Consider the following 19,173-nt stretch of genomic DNA (forward strand, 5'->3'; position numbering starts at 1 on the left):
AAAGAGTGTTGGAAAAGAAGTGCTGCAATAGTATGTGTGTGTGTGTGTGTGTGTGGACCTTGAGCAGATAAAGTTCCCCGTACAGCTGCTTTGGCCGGCAGATGCACAGAAACATCTGTATTAACCTCTGGCAGTGTCCCAAGGGCAGCCCGCTGAGAGCAGGAATGCTAGGAAGGCCCTTCCACAGAGACAGAGACAGAGAAAGAACAGAAAGATATGGAAAATGGGCATAAAAAATGAAAGGAATAAGACAGCTGCTGAAAGGAAGGCCCTTTGCTTAGGAACTCTGCATAATGTTTTAGCAAAAACAGCTAACCCGTAACTGACCGTCTCACAATTGCACTGAACATTTATTAGTGAAATTACATCACATATAAATCGTCCCACATTTTAGTGTCAGTGGTTTGTCCTGCTTCAGAGTCGTCATGTCATAACCATAATTATGAGATGGCAACCCGTGACGTACTATCCGGAGCTGTTCACGTCCTCGGACTCGGACTAATGCATTTTTATGTCAACACTATCAACGCTGAAATTAATTTGCAGAAAACTAAAATACTTTAATATCATAATGAACGTTGCATGACGTGAGTTTATATACAGTAAGATGCAACTTTGAACTTTTAAAATAAATCTGTAATATTGAATTACACACAAATGATAATCAAGTACTTTACATGTGCTATAGTATTTTAGTCAACATCAAAATAATTGTACTTCTTCAAAATATGGCAAGATATTATTAAAACCTGATGATTTAAAGTGGCCATTTTTCAAATGTTATCTTTATCACCAATCAGAGCAGAGTAGACCAATCACAACAGACTGGACCATCTGAACAATCAGAGCAGAGTAGACCAATCACAACAGACTGGATCATCTGACCAATCAGAGCAGAGGAGACCAATCACAAAAGACTGGATCATCTGACCAATCAGAGCAGAGTAGACCAATCACAACAGACTGGGCCATCTGACCAATCAGAGCAAAGTAGGCCAATCACAACAGACTGGACCATCTGACCAATCAGAGCAGAGAAGACCAATCACAACAGACTGGGCCGTCTGACCAATCAGAGCAGAGTAGACCAATCACAACAGACTCGGTCATCTGACCAATCAGAACAGAGTAGACCAATTACTACAGACTGGCCAATCAGAGTAGAGTTGACCAATCACAACAGACTGGGCCATCGGACCAATCAGAGCAGAGTTGACCAATCACAACAGACTGGGCCATCGGACCAATCAGAGCAGAGTTGACCAATCACAACAGACTGGGCCATCGGACCAATCAGAGCAGAGTTGACCAATCACAACAGATTGGGCCATCGGACCAATCAGAGCAGAGTTGACCAATCACAACAGACTGGGCCATCGGACCAATCAGAGCAGAGTTGACCAATCACAACAGACTGGGCCATCGGACCAATCAGAGCAGAGTTGATAAATCACAACAGACTGGGCCATCTGACCAATCAGAGCAGAGTTGACCAATCACAACAGACTGGGCCATCGGACCAATCAGAGCAGAGTTGACCAATCACAACAGACTGGGCCATCGGACCAATCAGAGCAGAGTTGATAAATCACAACAGATTGGGCCATCTGACCAATCAGAGCAGAGTTGACCAATCACAACAGACTGGGCCATCGGACCAATCAGAGCAGAGTTGACCAATCACAACAGACTGGGCCATCGGACCAATCAGAGCAGAGTAGACCAATCACAACAGACTGGGCCATCGGACCAATCAGAGCAGAGTTGACCAATCACAACAGACTGGGCCATCGGACCAATCAGAGCAGAGTTGATAAATCACAACAGACTGGGCCAAGATCAACTGAAAATTAAACTTTGGTTATCATTCACTCACCCTCATGATGTTCCAAACCTGCATGACTTTCTTTTATTTATGGGGCACAAAAAGAAACCTTAATGAGAATGACCCATTGAACTCCAAAAAGGACAAAAAAGTATTCAATCTTCTGAAGCTCAACAGTTTGAATCAACTATACTGAACGAAAAGAGCAACTTTTCTGCAACACATCTCCTTTTGTGGCCCATGTAAGAAAGTCAAATGGGTTTAAAACAACATGAGGATGAGTAAATAATGACGGCTGCAGACTACTGCAACATGCACAAACAAATGCTGTCATATGTTTATTTAAAAACAACTGTCATTAAAGTGAGATTCAGACTTCGTGCCTGCCATCAGCTCATGTTCACTAAAGAACTAAGGATCCTTTTGTACTGAAATCCTAGAATCCCCCTGAATATTTTCCGTGACAGAAATCGTTAATAGTCCCGGGAAAATGATAAATACAAGTTTATTCTTCCAAGACGCAAGCATGCCACATAAAACACAGCAAAACAATGGTATGATGTGTCCACTTGTGAATGTGCATTGAGTAATATGCCTTTTAATGACACATTAACAGATTAGCCCATCACGTCATGCTTCCCCAACAAGGCTTCTGATAATCGTCACTATAAAACATTACAAGCGTGAGCCAGCGAGTGTCTCCGGAGATCTGTGTGCATGTGTGTGTGAGGCAGAAAGCAACTTCCATGAGTATTAACCATTGTTGTATCGAGACTTCAGAGAGTTAGTGCGCTAACGAGAGGCTCACTGACGCAAATACACAGATCTGCATTCACCAAAACTCAGGCGATACTCCCACAAGGTTAAAGGGACAGTTCACTCAAAAAAAGGAAGATTGTCATATAGAATGTCCAGGCAGCCAAAAATACATGCAATTAATTTATACAATGTCTTGAAGAGGCCTAAACAGCTTCTGTGATGATCATGTGATTTCTGAGGAATAACGTTAAAAATGTCAGATACAACAGTTCTGATATCAAAACGAGGGGAAAAAAGCTAATTTAAAGAAGAAAACAAAACCTTATCAAGTGTCATTATTATTATTGTTAAAGTCCCCCTGCAGTCAATCATTTTATCCCTTAAAACTCATCTCTGATCATCAAAATTAAATATGCAAACGTTTTCCTTGAAAGTTTTCATTAAAAATTACACCAGTGTTGCCAGATTGGAAATATCCAAGACGCTCAAAATGATTGTATTTGGAAGAAAATTATCGTACACGAGCCAAACGGTTGAGATGGGCCAGATTGTTGACAAAATTGACCCACTAAGCCACACCCGAAAACCGCCACTGGCCAATCGTGTCTTAGCATTTGTAACTAGGCGTGGGAGGTCTGGCAAGCTTTTGAGCGAGGGAAACATGCCGAAGCATTGTGCGTATGGATTGTGCAAATCTGATACCCGGTATCCTAAAAGTTTGGATGGGCAGGTGGGAGTAGGTCCAAATGAGACTTTAAACGACACCAGACGATGAATAAGGGTCTTATTTAGCGAAACGATCGGTCATTTAAAAAATAAATTTATAAGCTCAAAAGCTCGTCTTGCTCTGTTCTGTGATGAGCGTTCGTGACTCTGCTGTTCGAATTTGTTCATCAAAATGAACAAATCTTTTTTCGAGTCATTTTAAATGAGCGATCGTTTGCTAGATAAGACCCTTATTCATCGTCTGGTGTCGTTTAAAGCCCCTTTAAGCTGCAAGGAAACTGTCTTTTGGACCTTGAACCGTTGGGTTCCCAATGAAGTCCATTATATGGAAAAAATCCTGGAATGTTTTCATCAAAAACTTTAATTTCTTTTCGACTGAAGAATGGACATCTTGGATGACACGGTGACAGGGGTGAGTATTATCAGCAAGTTTTTTGTTTTTTTTAAAGTGAACTACTCTTTTGAAAGCTTGATTTTCACCACAGGGGGACTTTAAGATCTTATAACTCAAATGTTTTCAAGGTGTAAGGAAAATATGATATTACCCTTTACATGATGGTAACACAACATGACATGTTGCTTGTCTTTAAAAATGGTATTTGAAAAAAATAGTAACCTGTACCTTTTGGTGTTTCGTGACATGAGGGTGAATCAGTGCCGGTGAATCAGCAGAGTTTCTTAATCACCTTTATCTCTAAACATCTGCTAAGAATTAATGGTAAAACACACATTCATTCACCTTTATTCTCTATGTTTCGAAGTGATGCGAGAAGCTATGTTTTATTTGACGAATCTTCCCGAGACAGTGATGTAAATGTGACCTATTAAAAGAAGAGGAATCTATTAGAGGCTTAACAGCAAGCAACCCCCCGCACAAGTGTGGTATTAAGCCTTCCTTCCTTCCTCTCACTCATCCATCCATCCATCAATCTATCTGAGATTCCACTTGCACGCTAGCCAGAGGACTGCACGAGAGCCAGCGATGACTAACGCTTCTAAATAACGCATTAGCGAGATTGAGAGACGGAAAACAGACCCATAAAAAAACTGATGGGGTAATGACGTCTCTTTCTCGTGGCAGGTAGCAGACGGGCCATTTCCTCAGCCGGCGGGACTCTCAGCACGGGGTATGGAAAGTGTCGGGGTGTGGTTGAGCTAATGGCGGGGGTCAGGTCAGGTCAAACTCATTTCACCCCTCTCCATCTTACTCTCAGACTGCTGGAAGTTGATTTCGACTAAACTGTTGAAAGGCACCCGGCTTTGGAGACACTGTTGGCCAAAGCTAAATTCTTGGTTTGGTCCAAAACATAGATGCACATCCGAAATTAGGAATGTTTCTAAAGGTAGGCAACCCATTGTGATTGCCTTATAAGACACTGCTACATTATTATGGCTAAGGTCTGATTCTCATCATTCATTAATTGTGTTTTGACGAAATATAACCTGGCTGTTGGATGCTTGAATCTGATTGGTTGACGAACGCTCTAAGGTGTGAAATTATTTTCAGGGAAACGCACCACTAAAGTATCACTTCGCCAAATGATTTCAGTTATAGACCACTTTTCAGTTGGTAAACAGGGTGATATTTTTATATGGGCGGAGCTTAGGTGGAGGCAGAACGATCCCTCTGGCCGCTTCACTAATGCTAGTTAGCAAGTATTGTTAGCTTATTTTTTAGCAATGACTGGAGAAAATAAAATTTTACCTTAATGTGAAAGGTCACTCACTGTCCAGGACCGCGACTGTTATTTCCAAAAGTTATCTTTAAAGGACGGAACCAGATTGGCCGACCCATAGCCGTCTACACACTCACTCAATGCATGGACAATCTGACAGGATTAACGTACGTTACCTCGGTTAAGTGGCCTGACTTCTACACCTACCTTATAGAGAAACCGATCGTAAAGAAAAACGGAGGGCATATAAATCTTTAGATGCCTATATGGTCCTGTAAAAGACTTGTGTGTATGATTCTTTCGAGCCAGAGCCGAGACGACGACAATGTATAGAGTGACATTACGGTGCGATTTTAATGATGTGAATATTTTCTAGTAATAAAAATTCCAGATACAGCATATTCATTTTTCATCAATTCTTGCACCAGAAACACAACAAGATTACATTTAATAATAGTAACAATAATTTTAGCTCCTTATTATGTAGCCGAATCTGTGCTGGTTTGTATTGGCCGCCTCCAGTTTTCACTTTGTTTTGCCTCCAGCAAGCGTCGTGACGTAACTGTGATGTCGGCGCAAAAGGGGTCTATTTCAAAGGTCATTACCAGCCAGAATCAAGGTTCTGGCTGTGGACATGCCTGTGTGTGTCCTGACGCTCCAGGATTGGGACACCTCATCTAAAAATTAGGGCTGTCAGTTAAAGGCATTATTAACGGCGTCAATTTAAAGCAAGCCGATCCACTTTTCCATGTTGATAAGAGCATTAAAATGAGAAAAAATAATGGGACAAAAAGAAATCAAGAGACATTTAGAATAGATAAAAATGTGCGATTAATTGCGATTAATCGCAAGTTAACTATGACATTAATGTGATTAATTGCAATTAATTAAATATGTTTGACAGCACTACTAAAAATGTAACTTCGACTTTAAAAGAATGAACTAAAGTGGTCTGACTCAATTAAATACCACGTTGATATCCATTGAATATATGAATATGTCAACCTTGGTGAAAAAAAAAGTGTACTTAATTGTACGAAATGTACACTGTACAAATGTACAATGTAAAAATCTGTACTAGCAGATAATATTCTGTAATATTACTGAAATAAAAGGATCCTTAAGTGTACACTTTCACGGCACACCTAAGTACACTTTTTAAAAGTGCACTTTGTAATAATTTTAAAAATAAACAAATTTTAAACTAAATTTTAAATCATTGTGTTTTACTAGGCTTATCTTTTGTCGTGCTTATTTTATAACAAATGTTACATTTGCATTTCATATATTTTTTATATATATTTTTAATGTACTAAATTGCAACTTTATTTGTGAATAAAATTATATATAAAATACATAACATAGCTACAAGTTCCAATAAAAATGTTAACATTAAAGTATATTTTAGTTTAACAAATGCTTGTCAGTATTTTGGCACTACACTTTAATTGTAATTCAATAGAAAATATTTCAATTACAATTATAGGTACTTAAGTCCTACTTTATTAATTGCATTAATTGCTATTAACATGAAATTAAGTGTAAAATTAAGTCCTTAAGTACATATCTCTCTATTATTTCTGTAATAAGTGAATTTTAAAAATTGTTTTTCACAAGGGACACTGAAGACATGTATACCTTTTAATATAGGCCTATCTTTTTTATTTATTTTTACCATGTACATCATTATTAATGGCACAAAAGGTAACAGATGTAAAGAATGCATCATCAAAGATGTTTAGACCATTTTTCTAAAACTGTTTTGTTCTCTGATGTACTTCACAATTCACAAGTCCTTGGAAAAGAGCAGCATGAACATGCTAGGTGTCAACATTGAGTTGAGCTATCATGTGCTTTTAAGTAGTATCTGAGTGGCTGTATTTCACACACACCGAAAAGCATGTTCTATATCCCTCGAGCGCTCACGCGCCCTTCGCAGTGTTGACTGTTCACTAGTGTTGCGTGCACCGTGTTGCACTTACATTTTACATACATGCCGTAAGCCATTTACACAGCTGGGATTTTTACAAAGGTGACTCAGAGACGAAATGTCCCGTGCCCTGGGGTCCGAACTAATCAGAGATCCACCCACTTACACACTACACACGGCGCATAGTAACATCTCTGTTATCACTGAACCTAACAAGACGCAGGCCCTTTAAAGGGAACTCAAATGACATAACATATCTGACTTACACAACTAGAGCTGGCCTGGGAGATATACTCAGTTTTATGATTAAAACTTCAATAGTAAGATTTGCACCCAAAATGATTTATTCAAATTTGTATGACTTTCTTGTTCTGCTGAACACAAAGAAGCTATTTTGAAGAATAGACGACCAAACAAGCTCAAGTCCCCATTGACATGAAAAAAAAAAAAAAAATACTATGAAAGTCAATGGGGTCCATCAATGGTTACAAACATTCTTCAAAATATCTTATTTTCTGTTCAGCAGAAGACAAGGGTGAGTTAATAATGACAACATTTTTATTTTTTGGGAATCTATCCCTTTAAGTACACTTAAGTGTCCTGTAATATTAAGCACGCTTCTTTTTCACAAGGGTAGACATGTTGAATATCACCAAAAGGCAAAAAAACTAGATCTTAAACATTAGTCAAGTCACAAACATGTAACTCAGAAATGGCTGGCTCTATAAAACTCTGAAAGCCAATTACAAAGCCTTTGCCTCCAGTGTAACTACAAACAGTTTAAGTGAGTCACACCTGCGCTGGATTGAAACGCACTTTATTCGACAGACGAAAAAAGATACATTCTCTTGGCGCAGCGAGACACCCACATGTCTGTCGTAAACTGTGCCCCAGACTTATGAAACATTTGTAGGTATAAAGAGGGTCTGGCCGTGTCAAACAAAGCTTCTTTAGAGCCTGTCGTTCAGCAGACCTCCCCACCGTGCTTCAGAGGAGTATCTGTGAAATCAGATCCACAACTGTTGTCATAATATTTTAGAAGGGGCGAATGCCACCTAGCTTCATTCAGAAGGCAAGATGCGAGTAATTAAGATGGAGGGCAAAAGGTGTACACTTTCTTTCAGTCATTTATGTAAGTAAGAAGACAATTAAAGACAGTTAAACAGAGTCTCTTTTAACATGTCCAGTCACTTATGTTTTCACTGTGTCCCAGCTAATGTTCAAAGAACGTTTTGCAAATGTTTCTATTAAGTTGTGAAAATGTTATTTCTGACTGTTCAAAATAAAGGCATAGTTTCTAAAGTAAAGGTTAAAGGCATAGTTCCCTTTGAAATTAATTTTGGTATGTTTTAGCTTACCTCAAGGGCATCCAAGATGTAGGTCTTTGTTTCCACAGTATTTTCAATTTTGATATTTTTAGGTCAAACCGTTCTTGTCTGTCAGTCATATACAGTAATTGAGGTCTATGGGGTCCACCTCAAAGAGCGTGCACAGAGAAGTCCAAATTAAACATGATTTAAATTGTGAATTTAAAAACATGATTTTATATTGTAAATGTAAGTACACATTGATGGCCTAAGACACGAAACGAGTGGTTTGTGTGAGAAAATGAACAGTATTTATATCGCTTTTACCTCTTGTAACCACAGCCTCGTCCAAGTTTCAACTTAGTTTTAATTTCATGTTTAACAACAGAATTTGTGGTGAAAAACTACATTACCCATGATGCTCTAGAAAATTACACCAATCAGAAAGTCAAACCAAGCAAAACACGGCAAACGAGCTGTTTAGCTCCGCCCACTCCCATGAAGCACTGAAAATTACATAATCGATCTACCTTCTCAAAATGGTTAAATATTTTATTTTAAATATAAAATTTAAAACATAAAAAATAAACTTGGTTTATATATATATATATATATATATATATATATAGTATATATATATATATATATATATATATATATATAATTAACATGTGTAAATGAGTAGCTTTATATTTCTCCATTTTTAGTATGAATATGCTATTCGCAATGCATCATGGGATTGTAGTTCTTTCCATCACTAAAGCGTCACACAGACTTGAACATGCATTAAATATGCATTTGTTCATGTAAAGAGTTGGAATTTGTTCTAGATCATTAGCATGATGGCATTCATACAAAATCAATGCTGCCTAGTCAATGACTGGCTTGGTACACTTGGTTCTGACACATGGCACGTGTTCATAATTGTAATACGCTCGCCTTGTCTCAAAACGGCTCCGAAAAGATTCAATAAGTCGGATCAAATCACGAGGTTCAGGCACTGAACTCACAAACAGCTTTCCAGACATGCATTTGTTTTAGCAAAGCCATGACACAGATAACCATATCCTGTAAAAGTGTGCTCTGTTTTTATTTCTTTCTGTTGATAAAACGGTTTTTGATTGAAGAATTTGCAAGCTACAAGAGAGAGGGATGTTTTCTTCACTGGGAGGATCTCTAACAAACAAAAAATACCCATAAAATCAAATTTCATAATTGTTCGGATTTGTGGATAACTTCATTCCAGTAAACATTAAAAAATCTTTAGATGTTATTGGATCGCATAAGGTTTTCCTGTGAACTCTTTTGTTTCCCTTGTGTTCGCTGTGCTCATGTGAAACATCTTTGTTATGATTGACTGTCAGGTTTATAGATCGCAGATTCGGCGAAAGAAGCAAAACCCTTGTATCCTATGGCGTCCATGCAGTGTTCTCCGGGCCTAATGCAATATCGCACTGTGTAACTGTGTATCGCACATTCTTTCTGCAAAATGCCCAAGGCTGAAGTCTCTGTTGACATTGTAGCTTATTTAATATAAAAGGTGTGCTGTGGCAGTTTGGTTTGGATGAACGGAGCGACTACAGCAGGTTGTTTGATTTAAAGCTGATGCCTGTCCTCGGGAAGAGAGAAAGCAGAGCAGAGCGAAAGAGAGGCAAGCCTCTGCGGTCAAATCCATCTGTGTCAGTGCTTGTCCAAAATAGGCACAATACAGCAGTCCTCTGGATAATTACACATTTCAGAATAGGAAACACTGTCACCTCCCTCTTTGTAGACATACACTCACATTCACACACATGCTAGTCATTTTCAGATTAATCATTTCTTTTAACCCTTAAATGCATGAATGTTTCGCCAAACATTATTACACACTAGGGACTTTGGCGAACCGGATCTCTAACACGGATGGATCTCTACCTATTGGGATGATATCAAACTCTCCTGATGTTACAGCATCAATTACAGACGAATAAAATAAAGCACATTTTGTTAACTTTCAGAGCTCAGAAGGGTTCAGTTTGAGCTGATGTTTAAAGGGATAGTTCACCCAAAAATTAAGATATTTTTGATGAAATCTGAGAGGCGGATCACTCCTGCATACTAGTCCATAGGCTTCTTGAGGGATTGAAACTTGCCGGCCTCGAAAAGTTATTAAAGAAATCGTTAAAATACTCCTAACCTAAGTGGCTACAGTGGCTCAATCGTAAGTTTATCAAACGACGAGAACACTTTTTGTGCGCAAAATAACGACTTTTTATTAAAAATAAAGTACTAAGGTTGATGTCTAACTTTAAAAATCAGCATTTAAAGGGATACTTCATCTGAAAATTAGAATTTTGTCCTTATTTCCACATCCTTTTTTAAATCTCTCCTTTTTGTGTATGCAAAATGTCTTTTGTGTTCCAAAAAGAAAATGGTCATGGAAAAATGGAAAGTCATACAGGTTTGGAACAACAGGAGGGTAAGATGGCTTTATAGTGTAAAGTCGGCATGAAATGCAAGTTGCGATATTCTTTTCATCCTTATTGTGAAGTATTTCAGTGTGAAACGGCTTCTGGAACAAGAACAAATGTGGGGCGGGACTTGATTCGTCCATGTGGAATTGATAGGATGGTTGTGGTTTGGTGGATCTCCTGTGAGTGACTGGTTGCCCCGCCCTCATGCCATCACTAAACCCATCATCGGAGAAGAGATGTAGCTTCTAGAGGTTATTTTTATTGAAGATTACAAGGGCACGTGAATAAATAAATAAAAATGATGTGCACGGATAAATCATTTATAGTTAAAGGAGTAGATCACTTTTGAAAAAACTTTTGCTGATAATTTACTCACCCCCATGTCATCCAAGATGTCTCCTGTTCGAACTCGTTCATCAAAATGAACAAATCTTTTTCTGAGTCAATTCGTTCGTTTTGTTCGTTGAATGAACCAAATGACTCGGAAAAAGATTTGTTCATTTTGATGAACGAGTTCGAACATTAGAGTCACGAACGCGCATCGCAGTACAGAGCAAGGCTTGTCTATTGGACCTTGAACTGTTTGGTTCCCATTGAAGTCCATTATATGGAGAAAATCCTGGAATGTTTTCATCAAAAACCTTAATTTCTTTTCGACTGAAGAAAGAATGACATAGACATCTTGGATGACACGGGGGTGAGTAAATTATCAGCAAGAGTTTTTTGAAAAGTGAACTAATCCTTTAAAGGGTTAGTTCACCCAAAAATGAAAATTAAGTCATTAATTACTCACCCCCATGCTGTACCAACCCCGTAAGACCTTCGTTCGTCTTCGGAACACAAATGAAGATATTTTTGATTCAATTTGAGAGCTGTCTCACTACCACATTGGCTCCTAAGGGACTGCCTCTTGACGGCCCAGAAAGTCAATGAAGAAAATGTTTAAATATCCCAAGTGACTACCGTGGCTCAACTATATGTTTATCAAGCGACGCGAATACTTTTTGTGCGAAAAAACAAACAAAAATAATGAGTTTATTCGACTATTTCTTTTCTTCCTTGTAGGCCAGAACGAGACTTCCTTAGATTTCCACGACGCATGCGTGAGAATTGCTATCTGCTTACACTACTTCAGATCGCAATTCTCGCGCATGCGTCATGGAAATCTAAGCAAATCTCGTTTCTGGCCTACAAGGAAGAAAAGAAATAGTCGAATAAACTCGTTATTTTTGTTTGTTTTTTCGCACAAAAAGTATTCGCGTCGCTTGATAAACATATAGTTGAGCCACGGTAGTCACTTGGGATATTTAAACATTTTCGTCATTGACTTTCTGGGCCGTCAAGAGGCAGTCCCTTAGGAGCCAATGTGGTAGTTAGACAGCTCTCAAATTTAATCAAAAATATCTTTATTTGTGTTCCGAAGATGAACGAAGGTCTTACGGGGTTGGTACAGCATGGGGGTGAGTAATTAATGACTTAATTTTCATTTTTGGGTGAACTAACCCTTTAATACTGCCATTTTCCATTTTAAAAAAATGTGAATTTTGATTTCATAGTGACTAAGAAGAATTCAGATCACCACTAAACTATTATATCACATCCATTTTGCCAATAAACAGCGATACAAATCACACCCTCAACAACATAACTGCTCTTATCAGACAATAAACCACACTTTGCATGGCAGTGTTGTGCTAGTGTGCAGATGATGACGCTTTAATGAGGAAACTAACAGGCTCGCTGATAAGACAAGGTTCTTATGAAACATTCAGGCAAGCCAAGTTAGGCGGTGTCAAAGATTACACTTTACGTGGAGGCAAAGGTGGATGACTAAAAACTACTTGAATGCAGACCTGGGACTGTTCATGTGTTACCAAAAATACAAGAGTCATTGTTTTTTATAATAAAACAGTGGAACTAGCTACCAAACAGACATTAATCAAAGTGAAAATATTCTGAACACGATCATAGTTTAACAGTAGCAACAATAAATGTTATTGGCGAAAACCATGAGAATTTCTCTTTTTTTTTTGCATTTGTATGAAAGAATATGTGTGAGCGGCCCTATAGGCTCGCTCTCTGTTGAGCAAACGAGTCATGAGACGTACTTTGCACTAAGGAAAACACTTGTGCCTCTGTCAGCTGATATCATTACTGCAGAGGAAAAAAAAACTGAAGATAAAGAGACTGTTGAGCTCCCAGACAGCCAACCCTGAACACCTGAATATTAGCGGAGGACACAGCTGGCGCTGAGACAGCAGACGCTTGGGAATGCGACAGCGCTTTATTATCAGAGCCCAAAACACACAATGCAAATATAGGTTTGCGTTCACCGGCATCAGGGGCTTGGAAATCAGGCCAAGGTTAAGACTTTCCGCAGATAAGTGGCCTAATAAAATCAAACAAACAATGGAGGAGAGAACTATGCAAGCTATTTTGGCCTAGGAACAAATCAAATATCTAAGACTCTCAGGGGGGAAAATCCCCATTCTTTGGCCTGTTATTATTCACTTTGCCCTGTTATTATCTGATTTCTGTGGCAGGTCTTTCCTGTCAATGCCAAAAACATGAAGAGACAGAGGATCAATCGGTGTAAATGTTTTAATGCACGTTTTGTGCTATCGTTTGACTATCAGATGTATTCACATTTAAGCTCTGCGATTTCATTAGATGCTCTTTGTCTTGCAAAATCGGTTGCGCTATTGGAACCAGACTTTGTGACAAGTTCTTTGTCAAAAACATCTGAACAAAACATTTTTCAAAGTAATGCAGCTTTATATTGTTTCTTGTAAAACTATCAGGTTTGACCCCAAAATGTGGTGCCTCAATAATAGGGTGCAACAGGGCTAAAGGGCCCTGGATGTGATTCTCTCCTAATACACTTTCACTTTTTTCCATCTTAAAAGGACAGTTCACTTTGAAATAATTTTTGGTATGTTTTAGTTTACCTCAAGGGCATCCAAGATGTAGATGTCTGTTTCTGCAGTAGTTTCAATTTTGATATTTTTAGGTCAAACCGTTTGTGTCTATCAGTCATATAATAGAGGTATATGGGGTCCACCTCAAAGAGCATCTGAGTGATCTGAGGGTGCGGGTGGTTACAAGATGTAAAAACGATATAAATACTGTTCGTTTTTTCACACAAACCTCTCGTTTGGTGTCTTAGGCCATCAATGTGTACTGACATTTACGAGTCATTAAATCATGTTTAATTTGGACTTCTCTGTGCATGCACGTTGAGGTGGACCCCATAGACCTCCATTATTTGACTGACAGACATGAACGGTTTGACCTAAAAATATCAAAATTGAAAATATTGCGGAAACAAAGACACCTTACATCTTGGATGCACTTGAGGCAAGCTAAAACATATCAAAAATTTATTTCAAAGTGAACTATCCCTTTAAGTCCTTAGTGTGTAAAGGGATCGATCACTCAAGAATGAAAATTTTGCCATCATTTACTCACCCTCAAACAATCCTAGGGATATATGACTAAAACACTTTTCAGCCAGAACTCGACTCGCGTACGGCCGTTACCGGAAGCCAGTGATTATAGTGTACATAAGTTATAAATGTGGATATTTTTCATACAAAAACCCATTGCTGTACTTCAGAAGCTCTTTATTAACCCACTGGAGCCGTATGGATTACTTTATGGTAGGCTTTTAGGGGCTTTAATCTAAGGTGCCATAAAGCTTGGAAGAGCCAGGATATTTTTTTTATATATAACTCCAATTTTTTTTTGACTGAAAGAATAAAGTCATACACACCTAGGGTGGCTTGAGGGTGAGTACATTATAGGATCATTTTAAAATCCTTTAAGTCCCTTATGGATTTTAAGCAAACGATTCCTACATAAATATTGTGGTCTGACAATTTTAGTAAGCTCGTGAAGCGACCTCCATCCGCTAGAAGATATAGTCCCCGACAAGAGAATGCTGTGATTGGTGAACAGGTGTTTCGTGTCATAGCTGTTCCATATTGTGGAAAATAACACAGCTGCAAGCCCATTCCGACCAACCAGAAGCAAAGACTGTAACTATCCGGTTTAAAAACAAAAAATATTTGACCAATCAGAATCAAGTATTACAGAGCGCCTTAATAAAGTTCATTAAATGGACACCTTTTTTTTGTCTAAGTCCATTAGTGTTTCTTTTTCTCAAATGATGAAACTTCAGTAATCAATTAGCCTATTATCAATACACATTATGACCCAATAAGAGTTTGTACACAATTTGCACAGTAAACAAGTAGCCTATTGACACATTTTAAATGGTTTTAGTGGGAGAATCACAGGTGGGTGCAGTTTCCTAGGACAATCTATAAAGAAGGTTAAAATATGGCATTTGGCATCCCAGGACTGTCAATGCGCGCGTGCCAATCTTACCTAGATTAACAAAACTCATGACCATGTCCGCGTCGTTCAGAAAGTTGTTGTCCTGAAGTGTCGCGATTGGCGGTCCCTGTGTGGTGAAAACGGGCTTGTAAGGGTACGAGAAGCCCTCCTCGTCTCCTTCAGTGGACATGGCATTGTACAGATCCAGCATGAACATCGGCGCGGCGTTATGCTTGCCGTGGAGGTGCGGCCGCGGCCGGTGCGGCAACCCGAGGATTGACAGGATCTCCCGCTGCATCTCCCGGCGCTCCTGGCTCTTCAAGCGCCGGTGGATGAAACTAGAGTGCACCTCGTTGTCCAGGGTAAAGTTTGTAAAGACCGTGTCCGCCAGGACGCAATATCCCCACACGAGCAACAGAACAAGAGCGCTTAAATCCAGCAATGAAACCATGATGAACTTTTCGCGCAGAGATTCACACAAATAAACGAGCCAATCCAAATAGGTGATGAGTGAAACGCTATCGCTGGTATAATCAGTTATTTTGTTCCCACATCTCGCCCTCTCGTGAACGCTCTCGGTTTCATTAACGCGCGTATAACCTGTTGCGTTTCTTCAACCTGCGGATGCACGGAGCGCGATGCGGATTCAGTGCAGATGGCAAACTGGAGGAGGAGCGAAGCGGAGACGCGTAAACTCCGCTTGCAAAACGGAGAGTGGGAGGTATGAGGACGCAGGCGAGTGATAACGGCAGGGTTATCTCCGTAGATGCTTGTCTAATGATGCATGGTGGAGCCCGCTTACGCGCTCTATGGATGCCCGTTTTCAGAAATGCACCTGCGGCGACACGTTGCCCTGACGCGCGCGTCTCGCTGCGTAAAGATGTTGCAGTAACATGTCAAGGAGAGTGAATTATAATGCTTTTAGCTGGAGATCTTACCTTAGGGTATAGATTGCAATCAGAACATCTCAAAAGTAAGGAGTGAACAATGGTAAAACATTGACTGTGAGGTGGTTTGGTGACCCATATCGAACTATAATTAAATGTGGTATATTTGGTTGGGATCGGTGGGCATTATTCTGTGCGTCGACAAAACTTTGGCGAAGAACATTATTGAAATAGTCGTTTTATTAGTAATCCCATTCTTGCTGATTTATGAAGCTCTATCACAAAAACCCTTTAAACAGGTAAGATGACCTTCAAAGACTGAAATTCCTTGTTACTGAATAATTTACATGCCTATACACAGCTGCTAGTATGCACATGCCTTTGATAGTTTGATCAGAGATGGGAACACCTTTATTCATAAAACCCTGGATTTGTGGAGATTAAAATTTTTATTTGAATGACGTCAACTCTTAAAGTCCCCGTCAATCATTTTCTCCTTTAAAACTCATCTTTGATCACAGAAATTGCATTATATAAAAGTTTTTTTTTCCTCGAAATACCATACCTTACCTTAAAATAGCTTGCAAGCATAAATGTACACCCCCTTGCCACATTTATAAGCGGTAGGCTACTGAATATGCAAAGTAGTGCCGCCTCCACTCACACCAGCTCAGACAGTGGCGCAAAAAGTGGGTATGCGCTATATGTGGCGCATAGGGGCGCAGCACAATGGGGGGCGCCAAATCGATGGTAAAAAAAAAAAAAATTATATATAGGCTATATTGTATATCTATATGTAGCTGCCGTTGTGCGTTTCTAAATCATTTCTGCATTCCTTCATTGTTATATAAAATTGTAGAGGACTAACAGCCAGGCTAGAGTAGGCGCCCTGATGGAGAAGGGTGGCGGGTAATATCGCGAGCGGGCGGGGGCGCCGTGAGCGCTGACCGAGCAGGTACGAGTAGTGAGTTGTCGTCGAAAAAGATGGATAAAACAAAATGCTGTGGGGCTAAAAATAGAAAAAGAAAGAGAGAAAAGGAGATGGCATGTCAATTGATACGACAGCAGCTTAATAACTGCATGCATTGCTGAAAGCTAACAGGTAGGATTTAAAATGTGACATCCAGGCTATCTATATCTCGGTGGCCATTGGGACTACCGGGAGATTCCCGCTGGGCCGACGTGCTTTTCAGCCAATACATTTCATCCTTTTTTAATTTATTTGTCTTAACGGCCCACAAAACTCATACATCGGCGGCCCATTTGTTTGTTGTTTGTTTTGTTTTTTGCTTAATTGGCCGGCGCTGTGCTGGTGTAATGCATTGGTCAAAAAAAGTCAGCTTTAGTTTTTTTTTCTGACACACTGGCCCATGAAATACGTCATTATGCGCAAGTATCTTTCAAGTATAGAAATTAGTGCAAAACTAATTATGAAAGTTTCCTTTATTTTTCTGTGCATTTGTTTTACAATAGCCTTTATGGCTATTACTATCATGGGATTAATATTATAACTATTATTATGTAGTAGTGTAATGTATACAGACACTAACTAAAAGAGGTTCAAATTTTTCTTTGTTTAATTTGCACCCTGAATATGGTTTGGAGCTTTCAATTTTGAACTCTCAAAGTGCACCAGACTACTGAATTTAACATTACAGAACACAAAATTTCCGGAAACCATCCTTCTAACGAACATTCGCAAACAAAATCCCAAAGTTGTGTGGTCTGCACGACATCTCTCGACCTGATCAACATTATCCCATTTTGCTTCACCTGCTCTTGAAGTGAGCCGCTGTCATCTGACGCAACAAAATGAAAGGCATATGGTAATTTTGGACCTACATCACACACAAAAAAGTTACATTTAAGAAAGAGTGCATATTCTCACCTGCTGGTGCATTGCTTTCCCTTAGGGTTTGTTTTTCATTCTGGAGTCTCTGTAAATCTGCAAAAAAAAAAAAAAAAAAAAAAATTAAATACAACTAAAGGCACTGTTTTCAATACGCCTAGACTATACCTTCATAGCAGAAAACTTCATGCTGTACAAGAGGTGCCGGGGGAGTCCAAGGGCCAATAACTGAGCGATGACTGTCTATTGTTTATTAAGACACCCATGCCAAGGAAGTTTTCAAATGGGAAGCATGATATGTTATCAAGGACACCATACTTTTTGGCATCTTGTCTGAGGAGGTGCACCAAACCAATCTAGGCATGTTGTATGTCACATGTTCTTTTCCATAAAGCTTGCTGCAGTGATGAAAGAGAACCAATATTAACCACTATAGCGTGCTAGCTACATTGTGAACTCAACTAGCAAAATACTAGTTCGGACAAACAAAATAATTTACACAACCTATATACAAGTTATACTTAGTCCATCTAGATGTAAAGCTTTGGCTAACTACTGTAAGTAGCTAATTACATTTCTACATGTAACGTTACCAGCAACGTGTCCTAACAAAGGCAAAACAGCATGTGTTAGCTGCTAACGTTAGCCACTCTAACAACAGGACTAGCAGGCAGCGTACTGCAAGAACAAAGATGACTAAGTTAGCATATTTTAAAAACATAAAATAAAACCAATGTAAACATAATATTGCGTTACAAAAAAAAGAAACATATACTTACTTATACGACGGTAGTCGTCTAGTCGATGACTTTGCTAGCAAGCAAACTGCGGGCTGGGTAACTTCCACTTCGGCAATCTTCTTCTTCTCTTGATTATTGTCGGATTGCAACCAACTTTTAGGTGCATACCGCCACCTACTGTACACGAGTTTGTAACTTCATGCTGTGTTCTAACCATAGATCGTAAAAGAAAGGTTTCTTACTGCGGCAAACTGATTGTCATATTGTTAGGGGCTCAGTGGCTTCAGTGTGTAATCGAGCCCCCGTTTACCCAAAAAAAAAAAAAAAAAAAAAAAAAAACATGAACACAGCAAAACTGTCAATTCAGTACTTCACAGTTCAGTCTTGTAAAAATATAAACATTTAGATTGTGAATGTTAATTCACTATTTTGTGAATAGCAAAATTATAGCTAGAATATTTGTTTTAGCTATAGATTTTCTATGCACAAAATAGTGAATTAACATTCACAATCTAAATGATTCTATTTTTTAATTGCCTTTAAAATAAATAATAAAATAATAATAAAAATATCTTCTAAATTGTTCAGACCACGAATTAAATATATTTTGTAAAACCTAATCAGAAAGATATTTATTGCCAAATAAGTTTTATTGACAAATTATTTTTGGTTAATTGGTGTCT

At 38.9% G+C, this 19,173-nt stretch overlaps 2 protein-coding genes and 1 long non-coding RNA gene across 4 annotated transcripts in view; 1 reads left to right on the forward strand and 2 right to left on the reverse strand.

Annotated features, from left to right (window-relative positions):
- The window catches only part of bmp7b (bone morphogenetic protein 7b), a 58,992-nt gene extending 42,428 nt beyond the window's left edge, over positions 1–16,564 (reverse strand). The window contains exon 1 of the mRNA XM_039669955.2: positions 15,066–16,564. Within this exon, the coding sequence (XP_039525889.1) occupies positions 15,066–15,465 (400 nt within the window). The 5' untranslated portion in view covers positions 15,466–16,564. The remainder of the gene's footprint in view (positions 1–15,065) is intronic.
- The window catches only part of spo11 (SPO11 initiator of meiotic double stranded breaks), a 44,436-nt gene continuing 29,567 nt past the window's right edge, over positions 4,305–19,173 (forward strand). Inside the window, exons 1-2 of one of the 2 annotated variants that reach the window (XM_089124657.1) lie at positions 4,305–4,437; positions 4,525–4,653. The gene's annotated coding sequence lies outside the window, so the exon portion shown is untranslated. Of the gene's footprint in view, positions 4,654–19,173 lie in introns of both variants that reach the window. The other variant, XM_089124656.1, reaches the window with a different exon arrangement.
- On the reverse strand, positions 16,979–18,546 carry LOC120478161 (uncharacterized). The gene is made up of 4 exons (XR_005622651.2): positions 18,530–18,546; positions 17,919–18,148; positions 17,790–17,846; positions 16,979–17,700 (listed from the first exon to the last, which is right to left on the reverse strand). It is a non-coding gene; the product is annotated as an uncharacterized LOC120478161 (long non-coding RNA).

The sequence above is a fragment of the Pimephales promelas genome, chromosome 20 (assembly GCF_988280905.1).
Source record: "Pimephales promelas chromosome 20, fPimPro1.hap1.1, whole genome shotgun sequence".
Taxonomy (NCBI): Eukaryota; Metazoa; Chordata; class Actinopteri; order Cypriniformes; family Leuciscidae; genus Pimephales; species Pimephales promelas.